The sequence below is a fragment of the Lampetra fluviatilis genome, chromosome 59 (genome assembly GCF_964198595.1).
Source record: "Lampetra fluviatilis chromosome 59, kcLamFluv1.1, whole genome shotgun sequence".
Taxonomy (NCBI): Eukaryota; Metazoa; Chordata; class Hyperoartia; order Petromyzontiformes; family Petromyzontidae; genus Lampetra; species Lampetra fluviatilis.
The window spans coordinates 8,436,213-8,448,511 of NC_136333.1; the positions used below are offsets into that span (position 1 = coordinate 8,436,213).

At 45.4% G+C, this 12,299-nt stretch overlaps 1 protein-coding gene across 11 annotated transcripts in view; it reads left to right on the forward strand.

Annotated features, from left to right (window-relative positions):
* The window catches only part of LOC144950878 (uncharacterized), a 48,844-nt gene that overhangs the window by 10,278 nt on the left and 26,267 nt on the right, over positions 1-12,299 (forward strand). Inside the window, exon 1 of one of the 11 annotated variants that reach the window (XM_078881038.1) lies at positions 2,312-2,875. The exons of 7 other annotated variants lie outside the window; for them this stretch is intronic. In XM_078881038.1, coding sequence (XP_078737164.1) covers positions 2,744-2,875 — 132 coding nt within the window. In that variant the 5' untranslated portion in view covers positions 2,312-2,743. Of the gene's footprint in view, positions 1-2,311; positions 2,876-12,299 lie in introns of those variants that run through there. 3 more of the 11 variants (XM_078881040.1, XM_078881037.1, XM_078881039.1) reach the window with 3 other exon arrangements.

Sequence of the window (12,299 nt, forward strand, 5' to 3'; positions counted from 1 at the left end):
TGTATGTTGTGTCGGGGGGCCGCACGCCAGGGGCCGCACTCGAGGCCACCGGGGGCCACATTAGAGGCCACCGGGGGCCACATCCATAGGACAACCAATGTTTGGCTTCCCACTCCCTACACACACAAAAGTGGTGCTCATTTTATCGACCTCGAAGGATTACGTGCTTGTGGAGGTGTTCATCCAGCAGTGCAGTGACATGGCCCACGTGGGGGAGGCCGAGTTAATTAATTGCCTGCAGTGTAATTGAGCTGTGGCAGAGGCAATGAAAAGCGGCATTCTTGTCACAACACGTCATTCACAACTACCTCCCTGGTGGCCATCGCTTCTGCTCACGTCGCAGAGCTCGTAAATCAAACCACAGCGCTCAAACCTCGAAATGGCATCCACATACTTTGTCGTCCTAACAGTTTTACGGAACCGATTGTAATAATTTAGCGGTTTAAAGGGTAAAATGTCAGTTGACAAACAACGTATTAAGCCGCACACAGGCGCTGTGGCTCACGACCACCTCCCTCGGCAAACTTCACCCGCGGCAACTCTCCGCCGCCTTGTCCTGTCGCGTGTATTCCTCCGCCACGGGAATAAATAAATAAATAACACCCACATACATTCACCCACTTCGTCGATTTAACGATGGAAAACATTATCCACTCTCCCCACCTTTTACAAGAAACAACTCGTTGACTAAGACTAGTTTCTGCGTGTGTGTTATACCTGACGCGTCTTAGAGGTCTTTATTTCAATTATCGCAGAGCGGATGTAGATTCATCGATTCCCATGTTAGCGATTCTTGCGTGAGAATCGTGTGTTTAAAAATCGATCACCAGCAGCAGTCGCTGAGTGGTGAACGCTGTTCACCAGGATTCACATTAAAACAACATCATTTAATTACCACCACGCCCCACGGTTATACACAGAGTGCCGTCGCTATCTCGTATCTACTACACCTGTCTGGCATCTCCATCCACGTGCTATGAAGAAGGGTCATTGCCCGAAACGTCGCATATGATACAGCACACCCGTTCTTTTAAGGCCACGCACACGGTGTGATTGACGAATGTGTTGAGTTTGTTGTGACTTAACTAAAACTCTTCTTTAATATTGTATTTGACCAGGTAAGGCCCACTAAGCCACGTGGTAGCAGACAAATATTCGGAACCGGTCCTGGCCCAAGTCGCTTCTTTAAATAGACACACATTGTCCTCCTGCTGGTAGGAACACGTTGGTGGGTTGCTCGGTCAATGGCCAGGGTCAACGGCGGCCTGGTGTATTCCACAAATATGCCCGACTGTGAGGGCGGGCACAAGCCGGCGTGAGTAGGTTAAACGTTGAGTTTTATAAGGGCACCACGGGGTGACCAGCCCCTCCCCACCCAGCCCCTCTCCACCCAGCCCCTCCCCACCCATTTTTGGATGCACGACGGACGAACACAATAATCCGCTGTGGGCTGGTGTAACCAGGAGGTTCCTACCAGTATAAGTCAGTGGGCTGTCCCTGTGGAGGGCTGTTAACTCGCTCGCCCGGTGTACAGGGCCGTGGGTTCGATCCCGACCCGTGCCGTAGAGTTTGCGTGTCTCTCTCTCTCTCTCCCCGTGGTCACGAGGGGTTCCCCTCTGCGTTGAGAGCCAACGTCGCCACGCGTTTGGAGAGAGGTGGTTGCCTGCTGCTAGGAATGTCCACGTGATGACGAGGAGCCGCTGGTTCGAGCTCTCAGCTGCGATAGGCAGGTCACTACCTCAAATCTAGAATTAGGTCACTACTGATATCATAGCTACAATAGCAGCTCGGTGGGCCTTACCTTGTAACATAAAACCAACTAGCAGTTGAAGTAAAAATAGTTGATTTGAGTACATTTACCTATTTTATTGATTTTCTTACTTCTCCATCTTTTGCATTCCTGTAGTTTTTGTTGTATTATTACAGTATTTGTTGTATTATTACAGTATTTGTTGCATTATTACAGTATTAGTTGTATTATTACAGTATTTGTTGCATTATTACAGTATTTGTTGTATTATTACAGTTTTTGTTGTATTATTACAGTATTTGTTGTATTATTACAGTTTTTGTTGTAACTTTTGTACCCCCGTGCCCCCCCCCCCTATCTGGGGGGACACGAGTTGGGGGGGGGAAAGAGCTTCACAGCTCATCTGATTTAACGAAGATTCTCATTCTGATGACTCCTCCACGCGGAATCGCTGGAATCGCTCGTGGGGCGTGGTCGGTACATTTGAATTAATTAAATAAAGAGAAGCGCCGCCGCCGCCGTAACGTTCTCGTGACGTCACGTCCGGCAAGCTCCGTGCCCCTCCCCTATATAAGGGCGAGGGGCGCGGCGGGGCCGGCGAGCGCGCGCCTGCAGGTGACCCCCCCACCCCCCGCGGCGTCTTCCCGCGCAAACTTCGTCTCCCCCCCACTCGGCCCCCACCTCTCGGCCCACGCCGCCGCCATCTTCTCTCGCTGCTCTGCCACTAACTCGTCTCCTCCTCCCCCCCTTAGTCGCCGCTATCTCCCCACACGCAACTCTCGCTACTCCCTAACAACAGCAACAGTTTCGTGAGAATATTTTTTTACTAACGCGAACTAATTTTATAAAGTATATATATAGAAAGGACGAGAGAGTCCTTGTCGGCAACAAACTTGTAAGGATTCTAGATTTGAAGCCGAGTATAACGTAAAAACTTAGTGTAACCGAGTATAACTTGTAGGGAACTTTGCGAGGTAACGGGGTGACGAAGCCATGGCCGGAGTGACCTCGATCGACGCCGTGAAGAGGAAGATAAAGACGCTGCAGCAGCAGGCGGACGACGCGGAGGAGCGCGCCGAGACGCTGCAGAGGGAGCTGGAGGTGGAGCGCGAGGGGCGCGAGAAAGTGAGGGACGACGACTTTGTTATAAACACAACTTGTCGTGCAATGTATTGTTGTTGTGGAAGAGCAAATTGTGACGGCTCGCGGCGTTGTGGTTGGTGGCATCTTCTCCGGCGCCTTCGACGGCTTCGGCGCCGATTCGTCTCGCGTTGGGCGCCGTCTGTGAGGGAGGGGAGACGCGGCGACTCTAACTAACTTATTGACAGACTCTCTTAAAAGCCTCAAGTGTCTTTACTTGCTGGCAGAAAGGGGTCGAGCTCGACGGAAGCGCGAGAGAAATAACCCCCGTTAACTAGATGGGTATTTGGCCTACTCTTCCATGTCGGTGTGAGAGTGGTGTGGGTGCTGTCACGCCACACGGCGACGCATTAGCCGCGATGGGGTCGCCGGCTACCGGAGGAATGTTGACAGCGACGTGAGGAGGTGATGGAATGCGATTGAATGGCTTCGCTCGCGTTGGTACAGGAGACTTGATGGGGGTGGTTTAGACTGACTGTGGTAGAGATATTAACTCTGTAGTGGAGGGAACATCAACTCTAGTAGTGGAGATATTAACTCTGTAGTGGAGATATCAACTCTGGTGGAGGGAAGATCAACTCTGGTAGAGATAATAACTCTATGGTAGAGATATTAACTCTGTAGTGGAGATGTCAACTCTGGTGGAGGGAAGATCAACTCTGGTGGTGGATTAGCGGAGTGAGCTGGGACTGATGTGGAGGAGTTCTCACGGGCGGGGTAAGAGACGAGAAATCCGAGAGCTAACAAACAGCTCTTGGTTTGCTTCAATGGTGAGGTCTGCACTGTAGTAGTGTACAGTGCTTTGTGTGTCTGTGCAACGTCTTGCTCATGCCACTGCTGGATGAAGGCCTTACACCACGCAGTGTCGGTCAATGGATAGTTGGATCATTTCCACCACCCATGTTGATGAACGGGGCGAGATGAGGGCCGACAATTGGCTTCAGATGTCGCCGTCCTCGACAAGCCGCTGGTGTTAGACGTGGCAAGTAATTGAAACGTATTTTCATATCCCAGTGTGCGAACCAGCGTCATGAAGTATGGTGAAATAACTCCCCACGACCAGCATGTCCGAGGAAGCACCCTCGGTGAAGAGGTCTTGTCGGGTTACTGTGTGTGTGTCATGAGTTTACATATTTCTATGCCCGTATGTTTAAACTGGTATGTGTTTCCATGCGATGTATTTGCGTGCACCTTTTGTACGCATTAGCACGTCACTTTGCCTTTGCAAATATACTCTAGAGTCATGCACACGCGTGATATGCATTGTGCATGTGGTGTGGATTGTGCCGGCCCTAAACACGTTTCTTGTCGCCAACAGCGTCCAGTGAGCGATTCACTCGGTGGGGATCTTTGTCTTGGGTCTGTGTGCGCGCAGATGCACGGCAGCGTTCTTATTGCAGGAGACGGTTGTGAAAGTGGCTTTAGTGGAGCTGTAAAGTCTTCTTGAATGTACACTACTGTTACTTAAAGTCACGAATATGGTGGCACATTTTACCCTCGCATTCAACGCATTTAAGGAGTGGCTTCGTGCTGGGTGTACTGTGTTTGGCCTTGGTATCATTATTGGGCATCATATGCTTTTTGATTGTTTGATTTCCCGTGGACAGACTTGCCTCGGTCACAAGAATGTGGAATTGGACAGACGCACCTGACTGACACGTATTTTGCAGGATTGGTTAAGAGCATGTACAGCCATTCTCAGTTCACTGCTGAATGAGGGTCTCTCCATGCCGTGCGGGTCTTGGGGTTCTTTGATCATACTTCACCATACCGGTCTGTGCGGGTTTGTGAAGGTGCGGCGGTGCGTAGGAGTTGGAGCATAGCACAGTACCGTACAACAATTGATTTTCTCCACTGCCCTCTATTGTCCAACCATGATGCACTGTAGCCCCTCGGCAGCCGAAATAACACGCGTGTTATGGATGGTGGTTGCCCATCCAAGCACTACTCCAAGCTGAACGCTGCTTAGCCTTTAACATCTGCCGACATTGAGTGCATTCCTTGTGAATTGGTCATGGAAGGGTGAGATGAGAGGCCGAGTTAATATGCAGCACTGTACAGTATACGCGTTTTATTTGGTAAATGGCACAACACACACGTTGCTTAGTATATGAACTAAACTTTAACAGGAAGCTTTCAAACCGATTGTCAACAAGACAGCCGTCTTTATCGCAGTGGGTACTGTTTCTAGACGTTTGGTGATATGCAAATGAGGGTGGTGGGTCATGGGTGGGGTCGGCGTTTTCTCAAGGAGACGATAAGAGCGCAACAAACCGTAGCTGGCGGGTTGAGTTGCCAAAGTTTTAAAACTCTTTTCATTGCCATTCTGTGTAGTGTTTTATTTTAGAGGTAAGGCTTGAGAGGAAAGCACGGGTGCCTGTATGTTCTATGCCTGTTTCTAAATGGTCTGCTTGTTGAGCTTAAATGGTGGTAGGGATTTCTCTTTGCCATTGATCTCAAATTTCAGGGTTTAGGTAATGTATAAAAGTGATGTGTGCTTCGTTGTTGGCTCTCATTTGGAATTGGGACACCACGGTGGCTAGGGGATGTTATCTTGCTCGGTCCACTATACAGGAGGTCGTGCTTCGATCTCAATCCTGACGCCTGTTTTATATTTGGAGTTTGTGTGTTCTTCCCATGGTCGTGTAGATTTTTCTCTGCGTCCTCAGTTTTTCCTTCTACGTTTTAGAAACATGTACTTATATTATTTGGCTACTACATATGTCCACAAGCCGCTTCGCTGAGCTGTCATTTGTGACCATGCCACTTCTCAAAGAGTTTCGTAGCTCTGCGCCTTTTTAAACCGTGCTCTCGGCTACAATTCCTTTTCTTGAAGCTTTTGTCACGGTAAATTGTGGTAGAATTTTGGCCCCAAGCGCCTTAACTGCATAGCTTGTGATACCGTTGTGTAATCTTTCTGTTACTGTTAGATATTGGAGTGGCTATTCTGGCAAATGCTGCTGTGTGGTGGTCTCGGTATGTTGTGGGGTGAAAAAAAGAGGTCACATTGTTGAAGTGTGTACAAAGTTACTTATTTTAACTTAATTGCAAAGTCATTGTTTGGTTTTGGTGCTTAAGGCAAAACTGTTTTCACAGTTAACATCAATGGTGTCACTCACCAGAGTTGAACCTTGTTTAAATACAAGTGCCTTTAACTCATCGGTGGGTCCTCCCGGATCAATTCTTTCATTGTGGCTCCAAGCATTCAAAACGGTTCAGATGATTCTGATAGAAGTCATTAATTATTTGGATTCGTTTACGAGCATGACTGTAATGTGGAATTTTTATGTATTTATTTAATGGAAAAATCGGCCAAGACGTATGGTTCCAGAAAATGTTATTCCTGCATTGGGTTTATTTTCTTTTTGGAAATGTCAGGGAATTGGTGGTGGAATTGGTTCATAGTTTTAGCTGTTAATACATAGAAATATTAAGGATATTGAAAGTTGAAATCGGTACAAGTGTTTGTCTGTGTGTGTAATGGAATCCGTAGCAAAGCATTAAGTGTTCGACCATATAATTTTAATGAATGAATCCTCACAGTGGGGAATGCACACGCGTACAGTGTATCTGGTATGCCAGAGTCCCAGTGGGATCTTTGCTTCCTGAGGAATTGGGCATGTCCATTAGTGCTGGAGGACGTGGGTTAAAATGCTTGCAATCTACACTCCCCCTCAAATTTTGGTTGGACTCTGATCCTTCCCAAACACAATCCGAACCCTCTTCTTAATGGTTTACAGTGGCCTGCGTTCAATATGGCCCTGAAATAACTATTACTAATCCGCATAACCTCAAGGAACTAACTATATGACCACCCGCATAAAAAAACATGATTCCAGGACGTGGTGTGTGACTGAAATGGGTGGTTTTAATTTAGAAATTAGACTATTAATTTGGTGGCTGAATTGGGTGACTTTAAGTTGTAGCTGTTGACCGTAATTGATTATCATTGATCGTGGTTTAATACGTGTGCTTATGCTCGCGAAATATTTTTGGACTTGGAGTGGAAATCGATGCCTTCTGTACTAAATCATGTAAAATGTCTCATGGTGAATTTGAAGTATACTCTTCACGTTAATTGATGTTCACTAAATTACTGAGACTATGAAACGGAATAATTAACAAGCCCAAGGGCTAGAGGTTGAGTTGTTTTAAATTTCAACGTGTAATATTACATGTTTGGAGTGCTATTTTCAGGTGGGGAGAGCCTTTTGTCTTCCCCTCCTCCCTGCAATACGTGAAAAAGTAGCGTTTACATTTGCCTTTTTACAATTGCCACTGTTTCCAGAGTGATATCCTGTAACATTGAAGCAGCTTCGTCTCGATTGATCGTTGTGCTGTTTGTTGACCCGTCACGTACTCTTGAGTGTAGTTCATTCAAAACCGATTCAATTATTTTTTACCAGAAAAGGCCACGTGGCACATTTGTATGGAGGTTTGGTGTTATGTCTAGTGAGTCTAATTTTCTTAACTTTTTTAGAGAAGCATTTTTCTTATGGGCTTGCCAGTGTTTATTCCATAAAAAACAGCAACACTTTGTTCCAGACAGATAAGCACGTTGTATGAGGTTGGGTCTGGGACCATTGTGTGGCATTGCTGATAAGGGGGCACTTGTACTGCTAAATTAACTACTCCTTTTTGTTGGGTTATTAATGGCCATTTTAAATGAAGTGGCAGGCGACCTAAGCTGTTTGTGAATATAAATAAGCGTGTTGTCTAACCTTAAAGTGTTAAACTCATCCAGTGTAAGGTTTGTTCAGCCTGTTGATTAACTGCATTTGCCCTTTTTCTTTTCAAATTAATCCTTGGAGTGTTTTATGCATATACTTAACAGTGTTCAGAAAATTTCGGTATATCAGCTATTGCAAGCTTGAATAGCTGACATACGGAAATTCAAAGTAAAGTGCTGCACAATATCCAAAACGGCAAAATCGTCTGCAGTCTGGGATTGTGTGCTCTACACAAGTCACATAAATTGCCAAATTCCTGTTTAACAATGAGGCCTGGGTGTTTAAAGATGCAACAACAAAACACTCCTTTTAAAACTTGTACTGATTTGTGTGTTTTAGCATCCAGCCAAAATAAATGGCTCTTAACAAAGATGTTTGAAATACCTCTACACTTTGAAAAGTGCCATGGCCATCAGACTTTCAAGTCAAGTGTACGAATGCAGTTTTTCACTTTAATCTTCTGTGGCTGTTTGGGGGTGGCTGCCGACAATGGGCAGCCTGCTGATAATGCCACATCACAGCCACTGCTGTTAAGCCTGGAACGCCACTCCCTTGCTCTGGCCTTCACACGGGAGTATGAGCTCCCCCTCATCATTCCTTGGCGATCAGATGTTTACTTTGCCTCGCATTATATTGCAGCCTTACAAGATGGGGAATGTTTTAACTGCATCACGTCAACGCTAAACACACTCTGGCTTTGTTTAATTTTCTCCATTGTAGTTTACGGTCATGGACTCCAAAACGCTTTTTGTAATTTACGAAGATGGGAATACTTTATTTTAAATGGCTGTGTAACCAGATTCTTTGGTATGTTTCGTACATGGACTATATCAAATCCATCTTACCTTGGGGCAGAATTGGTTTCATAAATTAATGAGTAGTCATAAATCGTTATTACCGATGTCAAATGGTGTGCTTTTTAGTCCTGGAAGGTCAGCATGTGCTTGAAAATGTTACTGAAATGTGCTCGGGTAACATCGTGTACAGTAACACAGAGGTGACTGTAAGTTAATTAAAATGTAATATAAACCTTGGCTTATGAGATGGTTCGGATTAAGCAAAGGCCGTTTAGATCGTGTGTCGCGTTCCATTCTGTTTCTAAAGGGAAATTCATGTATAGGCACAATGTGATGTTATAACTCTTTTGACCCCAAAACTGTGTGTGTTTGAGGATTGGCATATGGCAGTCTGTACAAAGTACTTGGGAGCGGAGGGAGGGGGCTAGGTTCTCATAAAATGGGTGCGGCCATAGCACAAGTAATTCTTAATCTCATGGTTGCAGTTTGGTGTAGTTCTGGCAAACTTGTCCCGTTCGCTGGAATTCTCGCTTTCACATTTTTGACATGCAAGGCTGCATGTTTGGGGGGGGGGGTATGGTGTTTGCTAAACGTGGGTAATTCCTGCAAGCATCGTGTTTTAACAATATTAAGCTCAGTTTTATAAAGACCTTTTCAAATTGTAAATCTCAAGTGTTTTATTCTTACCACATTCCACCTCGGATAATTCATCCAAGGATTGAGTGATTTTAGTGTAAAAAACAATCTACATTAATTTTAATGTTTGTATTTATTTAATAGAGATTCTACAGTGTAAGATCTAAGACATTGAGTAGGATTGTATTCTATTGCAATTCTAGCTTTGTTAAGCTTTTACTATGTTTGGTTATTCATTATTATTTCTAGCTTGCCAGACTCTCAATTCTGGCTGATTCCATGTATCCAGATTGTATATTATCCATTACTCTTATGTCCACCTAACCAAGACTCCATACACACGCATATCTGCCCTGCATATATGCTAGACCACACACTTAGTTGCCATCAGTGGCCTAGGCTGATCTACTACAGGCATTTTGGTGGTGCATTGGCACTGACTGGTCCAAACTCTGGTTGGCCTTTTAACCTAGGTTGTGCAAGCCTCACGGGCCTTACCATTTTGCCCGAGGGTGAATTGGTACAATTCCGCACACTAGGAATTGGTAATTTTTTATGGCGATTTTGGTTGAAGCCGGGGTCTGTGATAATTCAAACCGGTATGGTATCGACGAGTATTACATGGGCATCTCCCATTATGATCCGTTTAGAAGTAGTATTTGAGTCTAAGGAATCAAGATTCAAGGCTAATTAAGTGAGGATTGTCCAGCTATACTGCACATTGTATAGACAAAGCACCAATTTGTTTAGTTTTTTTCCCAAGACAAAATGGTAGTGTTAGATTTACAGCGAGTGTGGGAACCTAACCACAGCTAATGAAGGCTCTCATACAATTTCATTGAGGAAGTTTGCAGTGCGGGTGTCTACATGCGCGTGGGTGTGTTACTGGGCAGGATGTGAGGCTGCTGAGTGGGGGATGCCTCGTGCTCATGCTTAAGGCATGTGCAACGGAAATGGCTCACTAGAGATCTCCACATTGGAATAAAATATATAGCGTCTGCACCACATGTTAACGCAAATGTGAACCATTCTTCCGTGTCATACACGCACGTGCGCCTGTCGAGCAGTTCTGCACACTTGGTAACGGTCACAAAATACCGCTCCCCGGTCAAGACGAACTTCACAAGGACATCTCTGCCAGTGCTGTTAAAAACCCCAACTCCATGTGTCGCCATAATTTCCTTCCTGCTGCTACAAAAACCAATGCTTTATGTGTGGCTAACATCTGACCTCCAAGGTCTCCTACTCTTACAATATCCCAGGCTGGCTTTAGGTGTTCCCATTGTTTGCGGACTTATGGATACCACTCCATTGCTTTTTTCCAACGCAAATTTATCCTCTCCTCAGACCCTCCACTGTGTCAAGGGTCACCGCAGTTGTTGTGTGTCCTGTGCATGATTCCCAAACGCTTTACCGCAAGCTTTATATTAGTGCCAAATGCACAACAGATGTATGTTAATAGGAAATGGATGATTTTTTGTTGTTAAAATTAAACTTGACAGCATTCCAGCCATTCTCAACCCAACAAGGAATGAAGGCTTCACCAGTCACCATGGTAGTGAGATGTTGACTACCTTGCATGGTATATAGGAGGTTTTGGGTTCGATCCCAATCCTGATGCCTGTATATTTGGGGTTTGCATTTTTCCCCCATGGTCGCGTGGATTTTTCTTAGTGTCCTCTGGTTTTTTTTTTGTCAAATTAGAATTAACATGCATTTAGAGTATTTGGTTGCTTTAAATTTCCACATGATAAGCCACTTCATTGAGCCATCATGTGTGGCCAGGTCGCTTCTTAAAAAAGCTATATAGTTATATAGTCTGGGTAGTTGCTTACAGTTGCACGGTCTGGCTTTAACAAAATCTGTCAATGTTGGGCAAAGTACAGTGGGGGAAACAAGCATTGCTTTTTTTGTTTGCTTGCTATAGCCTACCAGAAACAAAATAAATAACGCCTGTTTCCCATGTTTGTGTCTCCACACAAGAAAGTGTTTTATTTACACAACCCATTAACCACATCGCCTGCTTGCAAGTGCATGCTATTGGCAGCATTGATTAAATACAAACTCTGGACTGGGTTTTGACATTCATTGCCTCATCAGCAGTTAGGTTTGCTTCAAGCAATGCTGGTGAACTGTCAGTTTTTTGTTTCAGAAGGAATGACCCGTTGAAAAAGTCGGCACAGCTTCTTAATCGATTTCATTCGTAAGGCCTGTTATAGATTAGCCTTTAAATCATCGGGGAGAAAAAAAACTCAAACTTTTCGTAAAGGATTGTGCTTGAGGCCAAATGGTCTGGTTGTACTGTGCAACGAGTGGGGAAGGGCCCCTTGCCTGGGAGAGGTTCACGCGCTGTGCAGTGTTCCGTGGGCTGAGCAGGCCCCATGCCACACAAGCTCTTTGTGAGCGGGCGTGCCCGAAGTTCGGGCCGGATTCCAGTTGACGCGGCTCCTGTGTCGAGCACGGAGCATTTCATGGCCATATATGGTGCTCGGTGGCTAGGGAGGGGCGGGCGGCGGGGTCGGTTCGTTGCAGTTTTTGCTGCGAGGTGGGAGTGTCCCTTGATGGTCCGTGCAGACGGTGCTGAAACAATCGCTGGAACTCTTCTTTGCAGAGCGGAAACGGCACATCTGTTGGTCTTGGCAGCGATTGGCCGTCCGCTCCCCAAAATGTAATCCGGTTCCCTTGGTATCCATTAAGTTTCCGTGGTTCTTTGTTAATCGTGGCGCTCGACGGTGCCTGCCTATCTGGTTTTTCATTTGTCATCTCAAAAGCAAAGCTGATTTTGCCATTACATCATCTGGCGTGTGATCTGCAGGGAATAATTGGGTTTCATGTGAGAAGAAAACAGGCAGCGCAAGTGTATACTGTCGAATGGATTTGTGTTTTAAACTATTTGACAGGTTATTTTTGAAGCAACACTTTGGAATTCGAATTTACGGCGCTGAATCAATCCTGTGGTCGATGAAGGGTGTGATTTCACCATACTAAAGTGTTTGTGAAGAGGACGTCCAGGCACCAGTCTTGATAAACATACGCCATTGTTGGCTGGCCAGGAATCTGACCAAGGTTGTTAGGTTCAGAGTACAGTGCTCGAACAACTGAATCGCCACCCCCTACACTATTCAAATATAGGCAATGTAATAGGCAATATTGTAGCATTTTGTAACGGATTAATGTCAATTAGAGGGAGTAGTAAATAAGACTTTTTGTACAATGATGTTGCTGCCAGTTGCTGTCCTAATCGTA